This window comes from Anoplophora glabripennis, unplaced genomic scaffold (genome assembly GCF_000390285.2).
Source record: "Anoplophora glabripennis isolate ALB-LARVAE unplaced genomic scaffold, Agla_2.0 scaffold252, whole genome shotgun sequence".
In the NCBI taxonomy this organism is placed as follows: Eukaryota; Metazoa; Arthropoda; class Insecta; order Coleoptera; family Cerambycidae; genus Anoplophora; species Anoplophora glabripennis.
Genome location: NW_019416370.1, coordinates 72006 through 97708, shown reverse-complemented (window position 1 = coordinate 97708; position 25703 = coordinate 72006). Strand labels below are relative to the sequence as shown.

Genomic DNA, 25703 nt, shown 5'->3' with positions numbered 1-25703 from the left:
GGGTGGTTTACAGAGTTTGCGGGCCACGGGAAGTGGTTTGATTAATGCGCTGCAATTTTTTAATTCTATTTAATTTGTTTAGAGTATGTTTTCCACCAAAATCACTCCGATCGGACTGCCCCTGCGCCCAGCGTGCTTTTCCCTTTACGAGAAACCTTTAAGGGTCGAAATTGGCACATTCCGTACAATATACCAGCGTCACATTTTCAGCGAATGTATTGTAACTTTTCGAGATTCTCTCTGTAATTTCGGCCGACACTCGTCGGCTTCTGTACCGGTTACAGTATCCAGAACGTGACTTTTGAAAAAGGGGACGAGACGCGACGGGCCTAAAAAGCCTAACGGGTTTTTCCGTTACATTTTTGAACACGAACACCGTAATTACCGAGTTGGTTCTCACATGCAGAATACGCTCAAGCTTATTGAGATTGCAGGAAATAATAATTATACTTAAGCGCATTTTTCACTCGCCCATTTTTTTTTTCTCCCGCTTTCGGGTTGCTGACACGAACGACGCTAATAACAGTTTTTGCCCGTCGAAATTATACGGCGTTTGATGGGATAAATAATAGATGTCATAATCTGCGGTAGAAGAACTTCGTCGAGTCTCGAGTTCCCTTACACTCGCCATGGTTGTTATTCCGTCAAATTGACCGTATGATCACGAGAAAAGGAGAGATTTCTCGATTTCTGAAGTTCGAATGTCTCGCTCAATGAAAGACCGTTTGTTATATTTAATATTTAACTTTTTTTTAAAGTTACGGTAAAAGTATTATTGGCCGTTGTCGGTACTGTCGTTTTAATATACATAATAATACATAACAGAATTACTCATTTCCGATTATTTCAATAGAAATGTCCACGTGTATTTGACATCATCTTTGTAGTTTACTTTTAAGCTCTGCTGCGTAGATTACTATTTGTTACGAACGACACAAAAAGCATTTCACAACTCTGCATCGCCATATTTTTTTCCCGGACGATTAATTTAAATGTCTGTTTGCCCCCCTGCGGCAACGAAATGGTAACTAAACATGGAAAAAAGGAAGAAAGAGCGACTTCCACTCAATTACCCAAGAACCAACGTTTTCCTTGAGTGGGCAATTAAGTTTGTTCTTTTAATTTTAAACGATCACGTCTCGGGCGTATATTTTTCAAATTTTCCGGTTAATTCGGCTTAAGTATTAAAAACCGGAGTAATCGCCTACGTCCCTAATAGCAGGAGATGAGCGCAGTCTTTTGAGAGCGGGCCAAATTGGCATAATTACGTCCTAATGACGGGGTAAAGTAGTCTTTTCGTTCTGTTGACATTCACGAGGAATATTTACGTAGGGGGGAAGGGGAAAGGGATAGATTTAATGGCGTACTCGAGCTAATATACAGATTGTGATAAAGTGTACATCCCTTTTTTTATAATAAGAAGGAAAGGAATCTACGTTCAATTTGTTATTTAAATTAGTTTTTGTTTTTTTTTTTTTCAAGGGAATCAGTTTTTTTATAATAATATAATGTTTCTTTTTTTTTCAGGTAAGTTACCCAAGCCGACTAAAACCGATGAAGTAGGTGCGCTGTGAGTAAATATTATTTAGTTTTTATTGCATTTTCACGAATAATTAATAACGAAGCCACACAAAAAAAGTCCAAAACCCAAGCGAGTATATTATCATTTCCGAAGAAATTCGATACGGTAAACACGATCCTGTAGTCAAAATTCATGACTTGTTTATGAATTTCATAGAAAAGTGAAATTTGTGGATGTAAACGTCCAAATATGGGTCATTTTTTCTTAAATAGTATCCAAAAATATCAATTTTGTATTATTTTGACGCGTTGACACGATACCATTGGTAAACTGTACCCACTGATTTTTTCCTAAATTGTGTCCAAAATATCATTTTCGTAGTATATTTTTTTTAAATTATAACTTCCCTTTCTGCTTTGCCTTTATATTATATTTTTCCGGCTGATTATAATATATACAAACACATTATAAAAATTTCTCTCCCCGCCTATGGTTTCTGAAGTCAAAGATGAACGATGTGTATCGCTCCGCAGCAATAATTACTTTAATATTTACGAAAAAAAAACAGTACCTGCTTTTTTCCTCACTTTAACGGGAATCAATTTAAATTACCCCTCAATAAAAATGTCGCTTCTCACAATAACAATCTCGCATCACCGCAAAGTCCACACCATTATTTACCTGTCACCGCGTGAGTAATGGCGTTAGCGTTATTTTTTGAATAAACCAACGCACCTTTTGTCTCTGGTCCTCATTATCCACGCACGCATTCCTTCCCGGACAATTAACCGCCTTGGTTCGGGCGAGTCGGATGTCCGCAAGCCTACCAGGTCTTTTTTTGGCTCAAATATTGTGATATTTTGGTACATTTTCGCTGTCTCCTTTTTTTCGGTGGGAATCAAAATAGCGTTCCATTAAATTATTGGAGATATATAACTTATTACGAGCAAGCGGGCGATTATAGGCGAGCGGTTCACCCCTAAAAAGATGCTTCTAAAAGATGGTAACCGACTAAATTTTTAAAACAAAAACCTACAGCATGAAACTTTTTTTATTTTATAATGTATATTTTTCTGATAATTTACATATTTTTTATATTTTTCGGCGTGGTCAGTCAATTGTTATAAACAAAAAAGTTGTAAAAAAAATTACTCGCCGAATGGCTTTGAAAACAGAAAATACTTCGTTTCCGAAATGTTTGAACAAATGGTGTGAATAGAAATAGGCAACCAGTAATACATTTTTATAGATTTTATTACATAGTTTGTCTACATATGAATAAATGCACAAATAATAGATTTTCCCCCATTCTAACGCAGATTTTCTATAAAATGGACTTAGTTTGAAACTTAAGCAACATTTTGGTGTAAAGAAAGTAAAATACGATGCCGCTAAGCGGCGAATTACAAATTTCTTAACAACCAAAAGTAATTCGAGGTTCAAACAAAGTCCATTTTATAGCAAATGGGCGTTAGAATGGTGGAAAGTCTATTATTTGTGTATTAATTCATTTTTAGACAGACTGTGTAATAAAATCTATAAAAAAGTATTGCTTGTTGTCTATTTGCTATTAGACGAGAAGTTCACCCCTAAAAAAAGGTATGAACCGACTAAATTTTTAAAACCTACAGCATGAAACGTTTTTATTGTATTTTTCTGATAATTTACATATTTTTTTATATTTTTCGGCGTGGTCAGTCAATTGTTATAAACAAAAAAGTTGTAAGAAAAAATTACTCACCGAATGGCTTTGAAAGTGTTTATTTTGGTCCATTTTACGATAAAAAACTGTTTTCAAAGCCATTTGGCGAGTAATTTTTTTTTACAACTTTTTTGTTTAAAACAATTGACTGACCACGCCGAAAAATATAAAAAAAATATGTAAATTATCAGAAAAATACACTTTATAAAATAAAAAAAGTTTCATGCTGTAGGTTTTAGTTTTAAAAAACTAGTCGGTTCATGCCTTTTTTTAGGGGTGAACCGCTCACCTATTAAGATTATAAAAATGGATATCTGTCCCGGAAAACCAAGGTATCTCATTTTTTTCTCGCCGCGCAGCGATTGTCTTATCGCAGAAAATGTCCCTGTTGTAATAAAGTGATGAATGGTCCTGAATTAATAAGTGGTTATTTCTAAAAAAAAATTAATGAAGTTATTTGGAATTTTTGAAGTTATACTTGTGTTATAAAGTTATTTAATAATGTATAAAAATGCCATTGTACATCAGTTCAAAAATGGTAGACATCCATTTTATGTAAGGACTTGCCAATGGTAGTGGTCTTGACGCTCGTCAGAAATTTCTTTCAGTGGTGAAAAATATTGCAAGGTTATTGCAAATAATAAAATTAAAACTAAACGTAAAACTGTTGCTGTTTCCTCTGTTGCTCCACTTCCGCGTATGCCGAACCCTGTACTTGGCTTTGCGTACACACACGCCCCAAAAAAGTGTATATTTTCACTGTCGTGTATATTTGTCTTTAATTATAGTGTATCCCCGTCTTTTCACACAAACAAGCGCTTTTTTCAAGTTCCCGCCACGCCGTAGTTTGACACAAACTTTGAAGCGCTCAAATCCCAATAGGGTTGTTGACTATAAAAACAAACCATATACAAATTGTTGTTGATACAAAGATTTTATATAAAAGAACTGCCTGTATAGTAAAATTTTAAATATATCACAAATTAGTGGTAGAAATCATTTATGAATTTTTGTGTTACTTAAAAACTAGTCTGACGTCATAAGGGGCAATTTAACAAGAAGCTAGTAGCGATCCTATTGCATAATTTTGAAGAAGAAGAAAATATATCAAAATTGTCCATCAAACCTTGTTGTTCTGTTTTCTGTTCTTTAAACAAAAGTGACAGTAGTGACACTAGTGACATCAGTCTATCAATTAAGAGTATTTGTGATAGTTATTATTAATTTCCTGATTGTAATGGATTCAACAAAATTTAACTGATGTTTTGTTCCACATTCCATATTCCACATAGCCCATTGCATTATGTCCATAAGACTCCCGAACTGCACTATAATTTTCCGTAAATAAGTACGTATTTATATTTATTATTTATATTATAAATAAACACAATAAAATCATTCATTAAATATGTTAATCCTTACCTGACTGCTTTTATACCTCTGATTTCGCCAATATTAAAACGGTCGTCTCTTTTTAAAAATTCAATTCATGATCATAAAAATATCAATTTTCGGTCAAATTTGCGAAGTAGTTTTCACAAATTCCGTTTCACACATTCTGCTTTAATTCTAAGGGAAGGAAGATATTAAATGATTATTTTTATAAATAATAATTTTATTTAATAAAGGAATTCGAAGATTAAGGAAGATAACTCGTAGACTTGAAAATATTTTATGCGGCAATGTCACTGACAGACTGACACTACTGACAGTGTTGACAGAGCATCTTCTTCCGCCAATTTTTTCCTTTACGCAATCATCTACACATAATTTCACTACAAGGTGCCCCTTATGACGTCACAGCCGTTTTGAAATATTATAAAAAAATCAGTTTTAAATAATTATTTTAAAACTGTTCCGACGCATTTCTCAATCTTTAATTGTGCATACACACTAATTAGTACGTGTAGAATTATATTATCTACTTTTTGAAATTTGGTCAACAACCCTATTACGCCCGAACACTTGTTCTGTGTTAATCGCCCGTTTCCCATTTACGAGCCGAAACAACAAACCTCGGTTGTAACACGCCGAGGTTTTTGGGCCGTAAAGAAATTAATTTCAAAATAAATACAGTTAACGAGCAAGAGAATTCCACCGACATGTGGCGAACACCGTGCGGTCTATTTTTTTTTTTTTAAATAAATATATTAGCACATCGGCGCTAGCAAGTGTCGAGCCGGGAATTAGGTTTATTTTTAAACGGTTTTTAATCGTCGTGCTTGGAAGACTAATCCCTGAGAACGTGGGGTCGGGTCGTCGGGTTAAAACCGCCATTAAATCGCTATTAGATTTATCAGCAAGGTTCCAGAAATTATTCCGAGACAAAAAATGTACTGGATCAATGAATTTCTTTTAGTTGAATATTTAAGGATAATCAAAAACTTACCCGCATCCGCCGAAAGAGGCGACAGCCTCTTGGAGACTTCAACCTGGTTAATTTGTAACGCATGCAATTTCATTAAAACGAACCCTTTGCCGTAAAACGAAATTAGTTCCCCGCCTAAGCACCGTTCGAATAAGAAAAACCATTATGCAAATCCGATCGGGTCATTTTCATTCATCATTAATAACCCTAAGTCAATGTCGCGCGCGAGCTTTCCCAAATTGTAAAATCGACGGTAGGCGATCGATCATCGACACAAAACCCGATAACCATCGATCATAGTCAAGAAGTGTGAACAAATTCAACATGCCGAGCTTAAGGATGAAAATTTTCTTCTCGTACGAAGCTATGTCGGTATTGTAACAGATGGTGAAGAACAATTCCTTCAGTTGAGTACATTTATTTAATAATTTTCAATTCGAATTTTGTTTTAAAACATACGTAACGATTTTATATTGACAAGAGAAACACACAATGGTATTTACCAAAAATCTAAGCTCTTGTCGATAGTTTAGTATTAGTAGAACGTGCTGGTTTACGAACTATTTCTACCCCTCCGAACGAGCTGTCGAACGGCCTTAGTTACCTACCGAAAGGCCCAAATTATTCGATAATTCAGCGGCAACTTCAAACTCCGCCCCTGTACAGTTAAACTTCAAACTCGAGAGAGATAACGGCTCCGGCTATTGAATTCACAGTCGCAGTCGGAGTTTAATGTTTTGTAAACGATTTGATTAAACGTACAGTCACTACATTATAACGGGTATTAGGGCACGGGTGGGTGACTTGGCATGAAGTGAAAAGTCCTTAGACCACGAATAAAACGTTCTTTTTTGTTAATAAGAAACGCAAAGCAAAAGAGGTTGAACAACAGTGGCATAAAATAAACGACAAAATGAAACAAGAACAGGAAATTTGTTTCAAAACGACCAATGACACAATTTGAAAGAACCGAGCGTTGGCTAAAATTTCGCAAAGGTCAAAAATTGCTTTTAAAAGCAGATTGGTACCACAGACAAAGCGACTACAGGCCTACATTTTCCTCCAGCTGTCTCCACATCCAAATTCTCGATTCCTTCAATCCGCTTCTTTAATTCTCATTCCTTATTAATATTCATCATCAAACGGGGACCCCATGCCATGTCCCGAGCCTAAACGCCATGTCGATAACCAACTATCACGATCTCGGCCTGCGGTTCGATATTGTTTCGGTGTTTATGAATGGACGCGTGGTCGACCCATAAAAAAAAAGAAACGGAATGTCCGTTTTTTACTATTATGGTGCGCGAGGTGGGCCCGACTCTCCATATTCCACGGCCTACTGAGGACCTTGACGGGGCATTACGTTGCCCAATAGTCATTCTTCTACCGTCACTCCTAGGTGCACCGTCAGGTAATAAAACATGTGGCTCGATGACAACACCGGTACCATTAATTTGATTTGGAGCGGGCCAGATCTTTATCGCCCTTATCGGATGGGGATCTCGCATCTCGAGACTTGGCACTAATTATGCCCATGTCGACTTCATTATGTAGAAGGGCCATGAAATATGGTTATTTGTGTGATGTAGTGGTGTATTATTGAATATATGGATGTAATGGTATTGTGATTAGAATACAAAGTACTCGGAGAATTGTACAGGGCATTTCAATGACTCTACCACTCCATTTCTCCCCGTATGCATCTTGAGAGACTCGTTTTCTTTACGGCACACCGTTTGCCGCGAAAAGAACACTTTTCATGTAACGCCAATTCCACATACCGGCGGTAAATTTCACGTGGGACGGGACCGCAAACTCGAACCGATTTAAGGCCCCCGTAACAAGAATTTTCAATAATAATAACGCAACTTTATCCATACTCGGCCGTAAATTATTGCATGTGCACAAATGAGGCAACGGAATATAAATAGAACTCGGTGCCTACGCGATCGTAAATTACAACTTATTCCTCTAATAAAATCAAAGTGATCTAATGCTGACAAGGGTCGCAGTAACTTTATTAGCGGGAGCTCATTAGAGGAGGCATTCGAAAAAGTCACGTCGTCACCTTTACGTTTTAGTTATAGCCGAAAGTGTTTTGTGGGTTCGAGTAGACGCAACATCAAAGTGAACACGTTATTTATACGGCTTGGATTTGCGAAATCCTGAAACATAGCGCCCAATTAGCAGTTATTAATGTTAATATATTAGTTAGATTACGTTAGATAGACCGTAACATCGCTTTTTGAAGTAATATTAATGATTTAACGCGGAGAAAAACACGGGGAAGAACTAATAAAGTTTAATAAATACGATTGGACGAAAATAACGTCGTAATATACAGTGTGTTGGATGGGGTACCGCGCTCTTGTAAACTTTTTCATTGTTGATTTTTCGAGAAAAAGTTATTCTTGATTGCTTATCTTGAGAAGCCAAACATACAGTTCTTTTCAAGAATAACGTTTTCTCGAAAAATCAACAGCAGAAAAATTTACAAGAGTACACTGTATATGAGATTTTAGTTGTGTAGTTAACAAAAAGTGCAATATTTGCTAGACTTTATTTTAAGACTGAGAAATGTTTTGAGAATATAACTAATAAGTATTTTATATGTCATTTTTACATCAATTCAAAGGAACTGCATTTACATAGTACCTTACTCAATACATTGTAAAAAAAACTCAAGTAAAAACATGACATGATTAAACAGGCATTTGTTGTGACGGATGTGGTAACTGTAGATCAATTATCTTATAACATCATACGAATTATGATGTGGTGACTCATTCAGAAGGATATTAAAGATAATTACAACAATAGAAAAATTAGTTAAATAAGAATACTTAGCACTTCTTATACCTTATTTTTTTATTAAAATCATTATTGTGAGAGGTATGATCAATATAAAAGTGTATTCATTTAATACAGTTATACCATAATATGAATGTTCAATAGTTTTTTACAAGTTACAATAATTTTTCTAGCTACTCACATGCTCTTTGTTTACGTCATTGAAAATAAGATCATTAGCATCGAGTGTTCTATTGTATAATGTCAAGCTTAGTGTGTCCCTTACATTCAGCGAAACTGTCGTATAAGTGTTCTTTTTCTATGTTCAAATGTAATTTTCATAAAAATATCTCAATAATTTTATATTGAATATAGAAAAAAATATTTATTATGGTTTTGTTACGCACGTTGTACTTTGTTTGGCCAGAAATGTTGCTCTAGGTATTAATTAAGTTTAGAGTCGACGTTCGATCACACCTCTTGATAGCTCCGCCAGTTCTCGAAGTAAATCTCCGCTGGTGTCTCTTGCCGTTGGCCTTTTTGGATTTGGATGTTAGCTATCTGTTCGTCACATTGTCCGTTGGTTATAGCTCGATGTTTGTAGATATGTAGAATACTTTACTAGAAAATTCGACTTTGTCCGTCAAGTTCGATGTTCTCAGTCTTGTTTGGGTTCTTTTAAAGCTTTTTCGGGCTCTACAGGTGACGGCTTCGCATTTATTAATTCGAAGACGGTTTTGGAACTTTTTCTTCTCTTGTGTCAGGCATTTCGACCAGTGTTTGGGGATTTTCACAATAAAAAAACTCAAGCTCCTTCCTTATGCAAATACCCACCGAAATTAGTCGATTACATCGCGACTACGTATTCAGACCTCGTCAGCGGTATCATCGGCGTAGTGTGTACGTGTCTCCTGCGGTACAGATTGTCACCATGAATATGGAAATCGACGGGGAGCGTTACACGTCCACAGACCGTACCGTTTCGGTAGCGGAATGGGCGCCAACACCGATTGAATCCAAATGGAGCCGTTCGCAAAGAGGGAATCGGAACTAATCTGCCTTTCAGACGTCCTCAAAGGCTCTAGGAGGGAATTTCGTGACCGGGTAATGTCCTCTGCGCGGGATCCGTTTGTTAATTCGATTGCGAGAGAGGAACAATAAAAAAAAATGGGAGTTAGGATATTGGGTCGCTATAATTAATAAAAGACCGTGAACGAAAATCCAGAATAAGAAGAATATAAATCAACTCGACCTTCCAAATGCGAGATACTTTAAAAAATAGAGGAAATAACACGCTGGCACCCTTCAAATCGCTCCGATATTCCTTCATTTATTTCCCAAATAGACGCATTTCTTTCCCGTCGCCCCCCGTGGTCCTTTATCGACAGAAATAGATCTTTGATGGCCCGAGCGACGCGACGGTCCCCCGGCGTTACGGGAAGTCGCCGGTAATTGTATTTCCTTGCCTCCTCCGTCGTGGAAACGTCTAGGTTTCTCCATTTAGGGGAGCTAATATCTCAAATTGAAGTCGGGCGTCACTTCCAATTTACATGACTAATTGGGTCAGCGTCGATTCTCCGAAGGTTTGCTAATGGCTTATGATAGGCACGCTCTAAAGTGGTATTACCTGGCAGCAGGGCCTTGCATTTGTGGGTACGTTTCAGGGGCTTTGATCACGCGAAATAACTATCTTACCTATTTATCTGAGCCATATTAATTATCATAGACCGATCAAAGTAACTCATTTGTAGGGGAAAAAAAAAGAAAATTGTTACCTGGACTCTCATAAGTAGAAATGTTAAAGGGGCTTATAATAAACGAAAAAAAAAATAATAAATGCGTGAGCAGGTGCGGCGGAGGGTTGATTTGGGGGGTTGAAAACTTATGTAAAATTGTATCATTGGGATTTCTGGTGAAAGTTGAGGTCAAACAAAAAAGTATCTACTACAAAAGTTGTAGTTCATGCAAAAATCTACAACTTTTGTACAGGTCATTTTTTAACATAGTCTGAATATTTCCGAGAAAAATGCAAAAATCAGGTTTTTTTATGATATTTCGTTTTTTATTTCTTATTTCCGCAAAAATAATTCAATTTTGACGAAACTTGGTGAAAGTATACCTTTCTCAGTCTTAAATAACCTCAAATTTTTTTAGATAAAGAAATCAAGAAGTTTCTGAGATATTCATTTTTTTCGGTCTGAAACACTTTTTTTTTGCAAAGAAAAATTCTACTTAAAAAAATCATCGTACAGAATTCTGCCAGTAATCATTTTTTTCGTTTTGACGTATACTTTTTGGTGAAATAAAAAAATTTGTAATCACAGTTCAAAAACATGCTCAAAAATGCAAAAAAATAAAAAATGACTTACAGCAATGAATTTTTCAGTAATTGTTGATAATTTGTTTAAATTTAAAAAAAAACAAAAACTGATTACCATTCTATTGTACGGAAAAAATACAAAAAAAAAACTGTCTCGTTGTTTGACCCGAAACTATTTTTGTACAGTATTGCTATAAACATAAGTCGAATAGTGAATAAATAAAATAAATAATAATTTTTTTCCGTAGGATCTATTAGTGTACTTATTTTTTTAAAATTTGATGAATTCATAAATATACAGTGTGAAATTTTGTAATATTGTTTAATTTTTTCTGGCTTTATTTAAAAATTAATTTTAAAATAAATTACATATTTACAATGCCACTTTTTTCGCTCTGTACAATGGCGTCAACATGTTTGCAATCCGACGTTTCGTCTTCGAGGGGCCATCATCGGGTTAATTTTTTTAAATATGCCGCTGCTATTTTTATGACAAAATCTAAAGTTATTTTTAATTCTGAATTAGACGATATTACTATTGTTATAAGTTTTTAGATTGTTTTAGCTATAATTTAAAATATCTATTGGATGAAGTCATAAAAGTATACAAGTCAATACCCCACAAAATATCCAACAATTTTTTACTGTTAACAATACTAATTAGAAATAATAAAATATTCCGTAAATTCGTATTATTTTTTATTAGGTACAACTTTTTAAATTATGGATTAAAAAAATTGTTGGACATTTTGTGCTGTATTGACTTTTATTCTCCTCTCTCTCCCTCTCCCTCTCTCCCCCTCTCCCTCTCTCCCCCCTCTCTCTCCCTCCGTAAATTCGTATTATTTTTTATTAGGTACAACTTTTTAAATTATGGATTAAAAAAATTGTTGGATATTTTGTGCTGTATTGACTTTTATTCTCCTCTCTCTCCCTCTCCCTCTCTCTCTCCCTCTCTCCCCCTCTCTCTCTCCCTCTCTCTCCTCCCCCCCTCTCTCTCTCCCTCTCTCCCCCTCTCTCTCTCCCTCTCTCTCCTCCCCCCCTCTCTCTCTCTCTCTCTCGAAAGTGTTCAGAGCCGTACTCAGGAACAATTTTTAATGATAGCTAGAAACCTTTTTATTCGATTACAATAGTAATATCATCTAATACAGAATTAAAAATGACTAGATTTTGTCATAAAAATAGCAGATATATTTAAAAAAATTAATCTGATGACGAAATCTCCAAGACGAAACGTCGTTTTCAAATAAAGCCAGAAAAAAAATAAAAATGATTTTGCAAAATTTCGGGTTTTCGGATTTCACGTCAACAGTTAATACTTTGCAGTTAATTGTATTGCTGAAATCTCAAATCATCCAGAGGTAATTTATCATTTGTGCATTTGTAATTCGACTTAGATGTTTATAGTAATACTGCACAAAAATAAAGTTTTGGGTCAAACAATGAGAGCTTTTTTTTAATTTTATTCCGTAGAATTGAATGGCGAAATCAGTTCTTGAATGTTTTTTAATTTAAACAAATTATCAACAATAACTGAAAATTGCATTGTTGCAAGTCATTTTTCATTTTTTGCATTTTTGAGCATGTTTTTGAACTGTGATTACAGATTTTTTTATTTCACCAAAAAGTATATGTCAAAACGAAAAAAAGGATTACCGGCAGAACCCTGTACGATGATTTTTTAAGTAGAATTTTTCTTTGAAAAAAAAGTATTTCAGGCCGAAAAAATGGATATCTCAGAAACTTCTTGATTTTTTTTATCAAAAATAAATTGAGGTTATTTAAAACATAGAAAGGTATACTTTCACCAAGTTTCGTCAAAATTAAATTATTTTTGCGGAAATAAGAAATAAAAAACGAAAAATCGGAAAAAAAACCTGTTCATCGCATTTTTCTCGGAAATTTTGAGGTTATGTTGAAAAGTGACCTCTTCAAAAGTTGTAGATTTTTGTATGATCTACAACTTTTGTATTAGATACTTTTTTGTTTGACGTCAACTTTCGCCAGAAATCCCAATGATACAAGTTTTCACAACTTTTCAACCCCCCAAATCAACCCTCCGCCGCCCCTGCTCACGCATTTATTTTTAAAAGTCCAGGGAACAATTTTTTTTTCTCCAAGTGTAATTCGGTTGAACTATTATCCATTTTTAAATACTAAAATATTATCGCCAATCTTGAAATTAACCCAAGCTCCCACTTATACAGCAACAAGAGCAAATCTCGAACAGCATTCATTTAGCCGCGGTTGTTATCAGGAACGTGTTAATGTCGACTTCGCGTAGGCGGGCCATAAAACGTCAACCTGTCGCCCTGTTTGGTCTCCATCTATATATACCGGCCACAGCAAAATCTGCTATCTGCTCCACTTCGATTCCCGGCTATCGGATAATTGTCTTTCCTTAAAAAGAAACTGGATTGTCATATTTATTTCCCGTACGGGGGTAGCGATGGCTAGGAGATGCATGCAATCCGACGAAAATGGACATGGAGACTGGCGTCATCGGTTTTAATCTCCCAATGATGCATACTTTATTAGCCAGTAATGTGACAATGGTAATACGCGCCTTGGAATGTTCCAAACGAAAGAAGAGAACACGATTTCTGCCCACGGTTCGAAATTTCGTAACTGCATTCCTAAGAGCTAAACAAATATGCATTACAATTTATGTGCGACAAGTTGTATGGGAGCGAGAGTGTAAAAAGTTGAGGGTTAGCTTAATCAGACTGGGCAAGTGTGTTGATTTCAAGCTTCACGAGAATTTGAAAGGTATTAAAATACAACTAAAATAAAAAGTTTATACGCGAGAAATTATTGTGACAAATAATTTGAACTTGATTTTAGACATGGTATTAATATGATTGATGTTTTATTAAACGCGTTTGTTTGTTTAGCCTATTTTTTTTCACATGTCGCTGCATCTATTACAAAACGTGAATAGATTCAAGATCACTCTTCCAAGGTTCCCAATAATTAATTGATAGATCAGTGCGATAGGAATTTTACAACCAATCGTAAAAAACTGTATAAAAAAACTGTTCACAAACTGGGGCTGGCGGCTAGAAAATTCCTGAAACCATTAACAGGTCTTTGAAAAATAAAATTTCACAGTTACTTAAAAAGAATTTCACGACGGCAGGTACCATTCAGAGGCGCCAAATCTAGTCTCGGGTTTGTTTGCTTTAAGCCTTTCACTGGATGTGTTTTGAGGCAAAGAGCTTAATGGCAGAGGCGTGTCAAGAATTGAAATGGGGCAACATTGCATATTCCAGCTTTGTGTTAAATATATCGCACAAAAATTACTCTCAACCACTGGACAGCGAATAGTATCAAATTAAAAATATTTTCCTAAATAAAATTGCTTCAAAGTCAGAGGTGAATTAAAATAACTTTACTTTCATGTTGGGGGTAGTATAAAAATATTAAAATAGGATCGAATTGCATATAGAAACCTATTTTGTCGTGGAAGCGTCAAGATTAGGCATATAGTCACATTAATTGCTATTTTTCTGGTTCAACGACCTTGACATTACTAACCCGAAGCTATTTCTTCTTCACGAACAAGATTATTTCCTTTTTTTGGTTCTGAATTGTCACAAACACCGTTGAATTTTTATACCGCACAACAGGTGCACCTACCGTCAATTTCTCAACTCGGACCTCTCGGTATCTTGTCACCGCACGCCGCTGACCAGCGGCCAGCCGAATCGCTGTAATTCGCCCACCTGTCCGCAGCAGAACGGCGCCAAACGGTTTAAGTATCTCATTTATTATTAGAACTATTGCATTGAAAGTGAATACATTAATCAGTTATAACCTGCCCGTGTTTTTCTTCTACCTCTTGTTTCGTTGTTTATCGTAAAAAATCCTACGCTCCGGCCGGCGTGGGACTGGCACAATGCCGACCACTCGGCCACTTTGCGGGCAGATAAGGTGTTTTTTCCTTCGCGCGACACGTGCGAGTGGGCTGGACGTAATAAATCCGAAAGAAATGCAAACAAAGAAAAAATTGCATTTCCATATGCGGAACAGAAAGTGTCAATTTATTAATGTGATAAATAAATAACAATTTATTTGTTATGAAATCCGCTTATTTTATTTTTACAAATTTTCGCAATTATCCCTTTAATGAACAATGACGCATCTAAGTTTTTTACTAGAAAACTATCGGTTTTATCGAAAAATTACAAGAGATAAAAAAGTTGCGCAATAAATCAGGGTGCAACTTTCATACAAGGTATTTTTACTTCAATCCTCTTATTTTTGGCTCCACATTTACTGGTACCAATTTTGCTACTTCATTTAAAAACACTCTGTATCAGGGTGCAAAAAAATCATGATTTTTTTTAAAAATCAAAAAATCCGATTTTTTTGATTTAAATCGGATTTTTTTGATTTAAATCAGATTTTTTTGACTTAAATCAGATTTTTTGTTTAAATCGCATTTTCTAGTAATTAACGTCTTATTTCCTGTCAATAATAATGCCTAATTCGCCGCACCTATACAATAACAAACATTTCCACAGCGCTGCATAAAAAAAATAAAACAAAATAAAAATTTCTGTAATCTTTGCCGCAGCCGAACACAGAACTTTTTTTTTTATATTAAACACTATTCGCGATCCTAGACAGAGCGGGGCCTTTGACATCGGCCGATAACGCAGCATGTTATTGAAGTGCAATTTCCTTTGTCAATGCCGCCGTGCCGCCAATATTCATTTATCTTTGGCTGCATGTAGTTTTTTCTCGAGCAAAAAAGTGCAGAGGGAGGCATTTGCTTTATTTACTAAATGAATAAAAAATAATGCCGCCGGGTTAGATCAAAGGGATTTTGTTTAGAAACACTGAGGCTGACGAAATTGGAAAAAAATTTAATTTAGTTACCACCTGATGTTCAAAGCGGAAAGTTCTTACTAAAGCCTAGTGCAGACCGAAATGTCGGGGCGAAAAAGTGACGAAATTTGGCGGTATTTCCTAAAGAAAAATGTCCCCGGAAAAACCGGAAATAGGGCAATTTGCAAAGTGTGTAAACTTGAAATACAAGGGTTGGTCGCTCGTTAAAAAAAACATCGGGAAAAGTGTACGGGTGTCATAGACACAGACAAAAGCAACGAGGCCCGCGTGGCCGTGTCCTTAGAGGACGCCAACAAAAAGACTGAGAGTACTGAGACTGAGACTGAGACTGTCGAGACCGAAATTCAGACGGACAACAGTGATGATAACCAAAATGATTTAGTTTTTTTAGAAGGTAAAGCTAGGATACTACTGATACTCTAGGATACTATATCTTTGTTTAAATATTATTATTTATTATTTTGGAATCCTATTTTTGCATTATTTTCTTTCTATAGTTTATCTCTTTGCAAGAGCTAAGGATGTTTGTTTTTCGTTTTTGCAGATTTCCCAGTGGTTTCTGAAGTTGCAGGAAAAAAACCCAGCAAAGAAAATTTAACTGGAACGGCCACATTGCCCACATGTACCGCTCATCCATCCACATCGAGAACATCATCAACGTCATTATTGTCATCAACGAGTTCAACGACATCAACTAGTTCAAATAGCAACAAAAAGAAACGTAAATGAATTGAAAATGCAAGAAAAAGCAAAAGCATTGCTAGTTTTGTCATCAAAACATCCCAGAAGCTAAAGCATGACTTAGATAAACAAATTGCAAAGGCTGTATACCAAACAAACAGCAGTTTTCGATGTGTACAGAAAAGTGAGGTTTTAAAAGCAATTCAAATGCTCAGACCCGGTTATGTTCCACCCACCCCGTATGCGATTGGCAACCCGCTTTTAGAAGAAATATATAAAGAAGAAAAACATGAATGTTTCAAAAACTTAGCTAGTGCTTGTGTGTGTATGTCAATAGACGGTTGGTCTAATGTTCACAAAAAAACAGTAGTATGTGCAACCGTAACCACAGAAACGGGTGATGTTTATTTGTACGAGACTATAGATACATCGGGGCATCCACATACTTCAGATTATTTATCAAAAATAGTTGGAGACTTAATTTCGTCATGTGCAAACGAATACAACTGCACAGTTGCAAGTTTTGTGACGGACAACACTGCCAATATGAATAAAATGAGAGAAGACCTGAAAAATAAAGATTACGTAGGTTTCTGTATTATCACGTACGGGTGTTCAGCCCATTTGATGAATCTCTTGGCACAATATTTACAAGTAGACGAAGTAAAAGGCCATATTGTCCAAATAGTTAAGTATTTTAGAAATAACCATTTCGCCAATGCAAAATGTAAACAAGAGGGGTGCAGAGTATTAGTTTTGCCTAGCGATGTTAGATGGAACACTATGGCAGATTGCTTGGAAGTTTATCTTAATGAATGGCCGAAATTAGTAAAAATCTGCGAGGAAAATAAAGATAAAATCGACTCAATCATCTACGGCAAAATTATGAATATGATAATTAAACGGGCTGCTGAAGATTATCTAAAAATTCTGAAACCTGTAGCTGTAGCTTTGGACAAATTACAGGAGACTGTTACTACCATTTCCGATGCGGTGGACATTTGGAAAGAATTAGAAGATAAATTGGAATTGGCGGAACTTAGCTTGAGCAACATGCAGCTGTTCCAGAAAAGATATAAAACAGCCTTGACACCAGCACATTTTCTGGCATTTATAATAGATCCTCGGAAAAGAAAATATAGCTTAACCTCAGAAGAAACAAGTGCTGCACTAGAGTTTGCGAATGAAATGTATATGGACACCGGGTTTCTGCCACTTGTACTTAAATTTCAAAATAAATCCCTGCCATTTAGAAGTTTTATGTATTCAGACGAAATAACCTCTAATATCAGCCCAATCGAATGGTGGATATCTCACAAGGATGTATTTGGAAACAATGGAGATGCGATTATCAAAATTGCTAGGCAACTTCTGGGAGCTGTGGCATCATCGGCGTCGGTGGAAAGAATTTTTTCTTCGTTTGGATTAGTCCATTCTAAATTGAGGAATCGACTGGAAGTAGAGAAGGCAGGCAAATTGGTGTTTTTGTTTAAACGTTACAACAGCAAGTGTAATATTTTATTTGATGAATAACTATTAGGTATATTTGTGTTATATTATGATATATTAGTTTTATACCTTTTACATTTATTTTTTGAGTTATTAAAAATATTAAAATATTACAACAGAAAGTATATTATTTTATTGATGAATAGATATTAAGTTTATGTGTTGAATGAATAATATTTTATAGTTTTGTAACTTTTACAGTTATTTTTCGATTTAAAGTTGATTTTTTTAAATTTATTCCCATGATTAAAATAAAAAATCAACTGATTTAAATCACGATTTAAATCTTGATTTAAATCAAGTTGATTTAAATCTTTGCACCCTGCATTTAACTATTTCAAAAGATTTTGAATTTAATTTAAAAATTGATGTATTTTTAAATTACACTATTTCGGGAGATATTTTCCATGTCCCAGACTTTTTGTCCACTCTATATAAAGAAAAACATACCATTCCAAAACAACATATTTTTCCCTCAATAGTTTTTCTTACTGCATTCTTTTAGACGTTGATTAAAAGAAGAACTTGGACTACTCCTGAGAAAGACGAGACTACAAATTTTTTTTCCACTGCATCAAAAGTAACGCATTGCCATCAACAGCAAATTGTATTAAACTCGTACAAAGCAATGCAATTCTGAACTATAGAACTACTCAACAAATCCGTTCATGGATCCAAAATCATATTACGAGAAAGTCTAATATTAGTAAGTATCAATTACTAAATATAGTAGGCTCCCTCTTAACTGCCTCCGCATTAACTAGTTAAATTTTTTAGATGGCTTCACTTTATTTATGTTATTTAAGGATATGTGTATGTAAAATCCCACTATTTGTACTTTGTATGTTTCATCAACATTATTATTTAATATTTGCATTTTAACTTGATCTTTGAACAGACTCAAGGATAAGCAATACCATAGTATTACTTTAAAGTCGGTGGCCAAAAATGAAGACATCCTACAGAAGAAATACATCAATACTCTATAACATCTATTAATTTTTTATAAAATTATTTTTTTTATATCAGGAATTTTGTTTTTTTTTTTTATTAGATCTTATAGAAACTTTTGATGTGTGACGAGACAATACAAATAGGAATGTGTCTGGTGCTGCTACTTGTCTATCACAGTTTCGGCAGTGGTAGTCCGAGAATACTATAATTTTCCATATGTAAAATAAACTGGCGGGTTTAGCCTGTTCCTGGTTCAATAGTTTCACCAACTATGACTTGACATGGAGTGAGTGTAAAGACCTTATTACTTTATCAAAAACGTTCCCAGAACATCACGATTTTGCTTCTGTCTTACGCAGGCAAATAAATCAAACAAAGCATCCTTGGGAAACTTGAAAACAATATTACTTTGAAAAAACTGAATTGACCAGAGCATGCAAGATATCTGTCAGGAATGCTGTATTATCAATGATATCAATAATAAAACTATTCAAACAGGTGCAAAAGCTGGACGCAACACTACACCAGAAGCTTTAAATTCCGAGTATTTGTCGACTTTACCAAATCGTGGGTTGAGTATTATATTATTCTGTTAGCACTTCTGGCGGGAAATTAGATTTTGATAGAACACGATAGTTTAGATAAATTATGTTCTATCTGAATTTGAATTTGTGCTGAAATTAGTATAGACTGTATGAAAAATAATATTAAACTGTTCTATCTGCATTATTTGAATATGCTTTAGTATTACAATGTTCTAACTGCCGCCCAATGGAGTGAGAGTAAACTCAGTTACCCTATTATGTTAGAACATCATAATAATTTTTGTGTCGCCAAGTTAAATGTGATTGTGGTGTTCAACTTATTGCTATTCTGTACCTCAGAGCTAAACTGTATCAAAATCACTTTTTTTTTGCAAAAACGATATTATCTCACAGTTGTGGTTCCCTTTCAAGTGGTAGTTTCCATTGTAGTGAAAGGTAAACTGTATTAAGTCCATTGTGGCTCTCGTGCTAAACTGAAATTTGGACATAAGATAGTTGCATTGTCTTGATATATCAGTATTAACTCCAAGGTCGTGGAGTTAAATGAGGTTACATACGTGGCGCTGCAGTTTCACTGAAATGTTTACAGTGCCTACCTTGTTAGTCGAAAACGTGTTATTGTGAATAAAAATGGCAAAAATGGCAACAGAAAAAAGTGGGGGCACTTTATTGCAAACACACTGCAATACTAATGAGACAAACTATCTGATTTCCCAAGTTTTAGATGCAAAAGCAAATTCTAACCTAGAAAAAGATAAGCTATGAGCTCGATAATGGTATTTACCACTTATTTAGTAAATATTAAAATATTTAGCTTCTTTGGATATCAGTTATCATTAGTATACTAGTTTATCAGTTCATAACAATACCTCAAAATAGATTATGTGGAGTTAATACTGCGTGATATTTATTCTCACTGGAGATAATACTATCGCATATGATGGACTTCTATACTTTCGCTTACCCAATTGTTCTGATAAATTATTGTTGCTAATACTATATAATTTTTTATTTAGACTCATCCCATATTCAGGAGGATTGTATGAGCACCGCAGGTTCTCACAGAGATACCGTTGATATCTCAGGTATAAATCAACAAGAAACTGATATTATGGAGTCACTGAATACACCATGCGTATCCACTGCTAACAATAATAATATTTAGCATGTTTCTAATAGAGGTAACAAAGCAATAACTCATGTTTTATGTTATAGTTTAATGCAGTGTAAATTTACTTTTTGTTTTAGAAAGTTGATCTAATGTATCTCCTATTATTAATGAAGATACTTCTAGTTACAAAATGGCAAATACAAGAGACCTAGATCAACCCAACTTAGAACCATTCGATTCTGATGACTCTGTGGCAGATAAAACTTATGACCCAAGTGAGAATGAGATGGAAGTCGAAAGTGATGTAGACATAGACAATCCTGCTACTAGAGGCAAGAAACACAAGGCCAAAGAGTCAAAATAGGAGAAAAATATTCATAAGATGAGAGTCGCTGGTGGGTAAGAACGTAAAACTAAGAGTGGAATTATAAAACAAAAACAGTTGGGACCACCTTGTAAAGAAACGTGTAGCTTGCAGTACTTCAAAAACATTTCAGAAGAACATAGAAAAGTCATATATTCTGAATTTTGGGTTTGCCACAAAAAATATTGATGTCAAAAGACAATTTGTTGCAGCAATGGTGCAATGTGTACTTGTAGCACGTGTACGGGAAACTACATGAGCAAGATCACGTAAAAGACAATTTTCCGAAATGTATGCCTTTGATGTAGATTTTGTAGATAATAGAAGAGTTAATGTTTGTCAGAAGTTTTTTCTGTCCACCTTAAGCATATCAGAGTTTTGTTACAACAGCCATTCGCAAAAAACACAGGGTGGTATAACAGCAACAGACCAAAGAGGAAAGCAAATTACAGTAAATAAAATTCCTGAATTTATTAAACAAGGGGTTCGGGACCACATTAATAGACTCCCTAATAGTCACATTACAGCAGAAAGCGCTCAAATAAAAAAAATATTTAGGAAATGAGCTGAACATTACTAGAATGTACGAATTGTACAGATGTCACTGCCTAGAAGAAAATATATCTGAAGAACATAAATAGCTAAGTATTGGCTTTACTCAGATATTTTTAACCCTCCGTCTGCAACGTGCGGTCTCTCACACCGATCCGTAAAATTATTCTGAAGTGAACAAAGGCGCATGCGTGTATCAACTTACCCGTCTAGGTATTCCTTAAGCTTCAGCCTACACATAGATTTCTTAAAGTTAGCACTTATTTACCCAGTTAGTTTTTCGGCGAATCACCGTTTCGGTCTTTCAGACCGAGGTTACAGTTTGTGCACGATTTTTAGGTAAGACCAAAAAATTTATTAATTTTGAATAGGTTATAATTAGTAGTATTTTTCGATAGAATTTGCGAATATGACATACGAGGAAACCCAAGCACGGCTCCAGAAATTCGTAGATGAAATGTTGATGGAAGAGGATGATGAAACAGTCCCCTTAGATGGCGATGAGAGTTTCTCAGAAAATGAAACAGAGCAGCAACTTGAATTGAAAATACGGATTCAGAGCAAGACATCGATAATGAAGATGCTGGAAATTTGGTGAATGAGTGTCAGGAATGGCACAGAACTCCGTATTTTGTTTCTAAATGGCCACTTGTTTTTTATGATCTTTTGAATGTGGCAGGTATTAATTCATGCATAGTATTCAAGAGCAACAACCAAACATCAATTCGACGCCGAAAATTTTTAGAGCAGTTAGGATATGAGCTTGTTCAGGATCATATTTCAAGAAGATCTACAAATAAGAGACTTCCACGTACAATTCGATTGCGCCTTCAGGAAATATGTGGAAAAGAAGCTGAAAAGGTTCCTGCAAACCAAAATCAAATTTATGGCCGATGTCTGCTATGTTCGTCCAAGAAAAATAGAAAAACCAGGTACAAATGCCTAAAATGTAGCCGGTTCCTTTGCTTAGAACACCTCCATGGAATTTGTCATGACTGTTATACAGGGGAAGATACCGATGAGTAGTTCCAGTTATGAATGTTAGTCTAAATGTACTTATATGAATAAAACATATTTTTTGTTTAGTTTGTACATTAAATTAATCCTCCTAGAAGTTTTTTAACTGAAAAATATTATTTTGTTTTATGCATGCCCATTATCAAATATAATGCTGTTCTATGGTATGTATACTTACATGGTTATTTTGTGCGACACAAGTATAATAAAATGTATCAAAAACTTAGCGAGGCTTAATAAAAGATGTATAACGGACTTGTTACCGCAAAAAAAAATAATAACTGACAATATTATTTGACTTTTTTAGATATCGGTCTCTCAGACCGACGTTGCAGGAATTTTATTTCTACAGCACGTTGCAGGCGGAGGGTTAATACTGAGTTCAACCAGTCTTTCAAGTTACCATACAGTGACACGTGCGATGAATGTGATAGGTTGATGCTTGCGAAAACACAGGCTTTAGGAAATATTGAAACAATCGAAAACCAATATCAACAACATCCATCAGAAGCTGGAAAAAGATATGAAATTAAGAGAAAAGACAAGGAAAAGGCATCTGAAAGTGAGGGAAAAATAAAACAGCTAACGGTGATCTAAAGAAGTGTCTTCCAACTCTCGTCCTCACCAATCAGCAAAGTTTCTATAAATTGAATCTATGGACATACAATTACACCATCTCTGATTTCGCTGGAAATAATACTACGTGCATTATGTGGGACAAATCAAAAGCCGGACGTGGAGCCAGCGAGATGGCTTCTGGTCTTTTGAAGTGGTCATCAAATCTAAACGACAATGTGTCTGCGATAACTGTGTGGTTGGACAATTGTCCTTCACAAAACCGAAATATAATAATTGTTATGGCCTACTTTTGGATTTGGATACTACACGAGCATCCACATCTAAAATTCGTTAATCACAAATTCCTCCTTCGCGGCCATACGCACATGGAGGTTGACAGTGATCACTCCCTTATCGAAAGAGAGCGAAAGAAATGTCCTTTCTTACACATAATGACACCATGGGATTGGCTCTGTTGTCATACAAAACCTTTTAATGTCGTCAATATGAAAGCCACTGATTTCAAAGACTTTAAAACCTTATATAACAGCAATAATTCACCCTTCGTATTGGGAAAGACTACAGTTTAGATTTTCGTATGTCTCAGGTAGTCCATTTACAAGTTCGACATGATGATATAGGATTACTTTTCTTTAAAACTGACAACAGCTCGGACTGTTTTCAGTGTGTGAATTTGAAACGAAGTACTCAACGCGCAACATTTCCTCTAAATTTACCATCTCTGTATGATCACCCAAGAACTATTTCAACCAAAAAATACAATCACCTGCAACAATTATTACCTTGGGTTCCATCAATATCCCATACCTTCTACCAAAATATACACCATACAGACAAAGCAAGTGATGATATATGACTTATATGAGTAAACCATTATAAAGAAAAAATATTCCATACCTAGGTAGTTGTTTTGATAATAAACTTTTCACACTTATTACCTTCCATTTATTATCTCCCCAAAAGATCCTATTACGACAGGTATTTTTTTTCTGTTATGCCAAACAGTATTAACTCCATCTATTTAAAAAATAAATAAATATATTTGTTGATCAAACCTGTCACAACCAACTAGTATGTCAATATAAAGTCAACTAATCTCTTTAGTTAGACCATCTGACAAAAAACAAGAAAAGCGCCATCGGCAATTCATTGAGATTAAAATTTATAATAAGCTCTCCTGTAAAATTGCCTAAATGGGAGTTAATACAATTTAGCTTGATCCGTAAGTATAAAATAAATTGCAATATTAAATGGGTCTAGTTCTGGAAAATGCGATCAACCTACATTATATTAAAAATTGGATTAGGATGTATTTCCATTATTTTTATCCCATTCTTCAGTCTGCATAAACTTACCAACTGATATTTTAGAATTTAAAAGCTAAAACCTTATTCGATCAATAAAAATATTTTTGTAACACAATTTAACCAAAACACATGGTCAACTTCAGGTAGGTATTTGTGTAACAAGCTCCCAAGTGGCTTGGATGCTTTCTACAAATCTAAAACCTTCGCGCAACAGGTGACTAAGTGGATTGGCTGTTTTCTGCAAATAGAGAATCTATGGCATAACTTCAAAACTATTCCATAATAGTAGTGGATGTATTACGTTTGGTCAGGCTTGATATTTTAATATTGCTACGTAATAAATTATATTTTTTGCTTAAGGATATTAAATAATATTAGTGACAAAGTATGTTAAGAAATCGTGGTTATAAAATTTTAGAGATGCTAAAACAAAACAAACAGCAGGGTAAGATATTATTTGTTCTGGAAATTAAAAAGATTTATTACAGATTTTATATCCTACCCTGAGACTAGCACTGTTTCTAAAAACACTGTTGATGTTTTGAAACTTATAAATCCCGTTTCTGCCAGCATGAATAAAACTGCATAAGTTTATTATAGTGGTCCAGGTTTTGAAGAGGTTGAACTAGTAAATGTAATCAATAATGTAGATTTTAATCATCAGTGTGGCTTAAGCTGTAGAAAAGACGATCATCTACAGCCAACAATAATTTCTGGTAACTACTGTACTCGATTGAGTACAATGGGCTAATGTGTGAATTTCTAAGTTCAACAAGGCTTTGTTTCAGAAATGTATCAAGGCTTTCATGAGATACCTTCCATAAGTTTTTATGACCGAAAAACATTTCCTACGTTGCAAGAAGTGGTAGATGCAATAGAAAACCATGAAGGTGATGTTGATGTAATAGTTCTGCCACCAGAACCAGACACTCTTACAGATCAAAAAGAACTGGATGATGACAACATTATGGAAACCCAAATACCAAATGACGTGTCGGGTTTCATTGTGGTCAATTTTGGAAATTCGGACGAATGGAGTGACAGTGATGACCAGCCATTGTCCCTGTATGGGAGAAGATTTACAACCTAAATATATTTCCTATTTTCCACTATTCATGAAAGAACAGAAGCAAAATTTTTGCCTCCTGACATAACACTTAATAAAATGTATGAAATGTATTCATAAGAATTTGAAAATCCTGTTAGCGTTACAAAGTACAAACATATTTTTTATTCTATTTTTAATTTAAGAACTAAAACACTGAAGGAGGATACATGCAGCATATGCGCCAGTCTTAAAATACAAATTGATTATGAAAATATTGAATGAAAAAAACAAACTGGCAGAAAAACAGAAAAAGCATCTTGAAGAATCTGAAAATGCACAACACTTAAGAAGAGTGGATTTTCAAAAGGCAAAAGAACAGAACAAATATGAGTGTCTTACATTCGATTTGAAGAAAACTTTTCCGAGAATTCCAACTAATATAGTATTTTATAAGCGATAACTTTGAGTGCAAGAGTGCAT

At 34.9% G+C, this 25703-nt stretch overlaps 1 protein-coding gene across 1 annotated transcript in view; it reads left to right on the top strand.

Annotated features, from left to right (window-relative positions):
• Window positions 1–1574, top strand: part of LOC108910391 — a 72394-nt gene extending 70820 nt beyond the window's left edge. Inside the window, exon 3 of the mRNA XM_018714978.2 lies at window positions 1528–1574. Coding sequence (XP_018570494.1) covers window positions 1528–1574 — 47 coding nt within the window. The remainder of the gene's footprint in view (window positions 1–1527) is intronic.
• Window positions 1575–25703: the final 24129 nt, after the last annotated feature.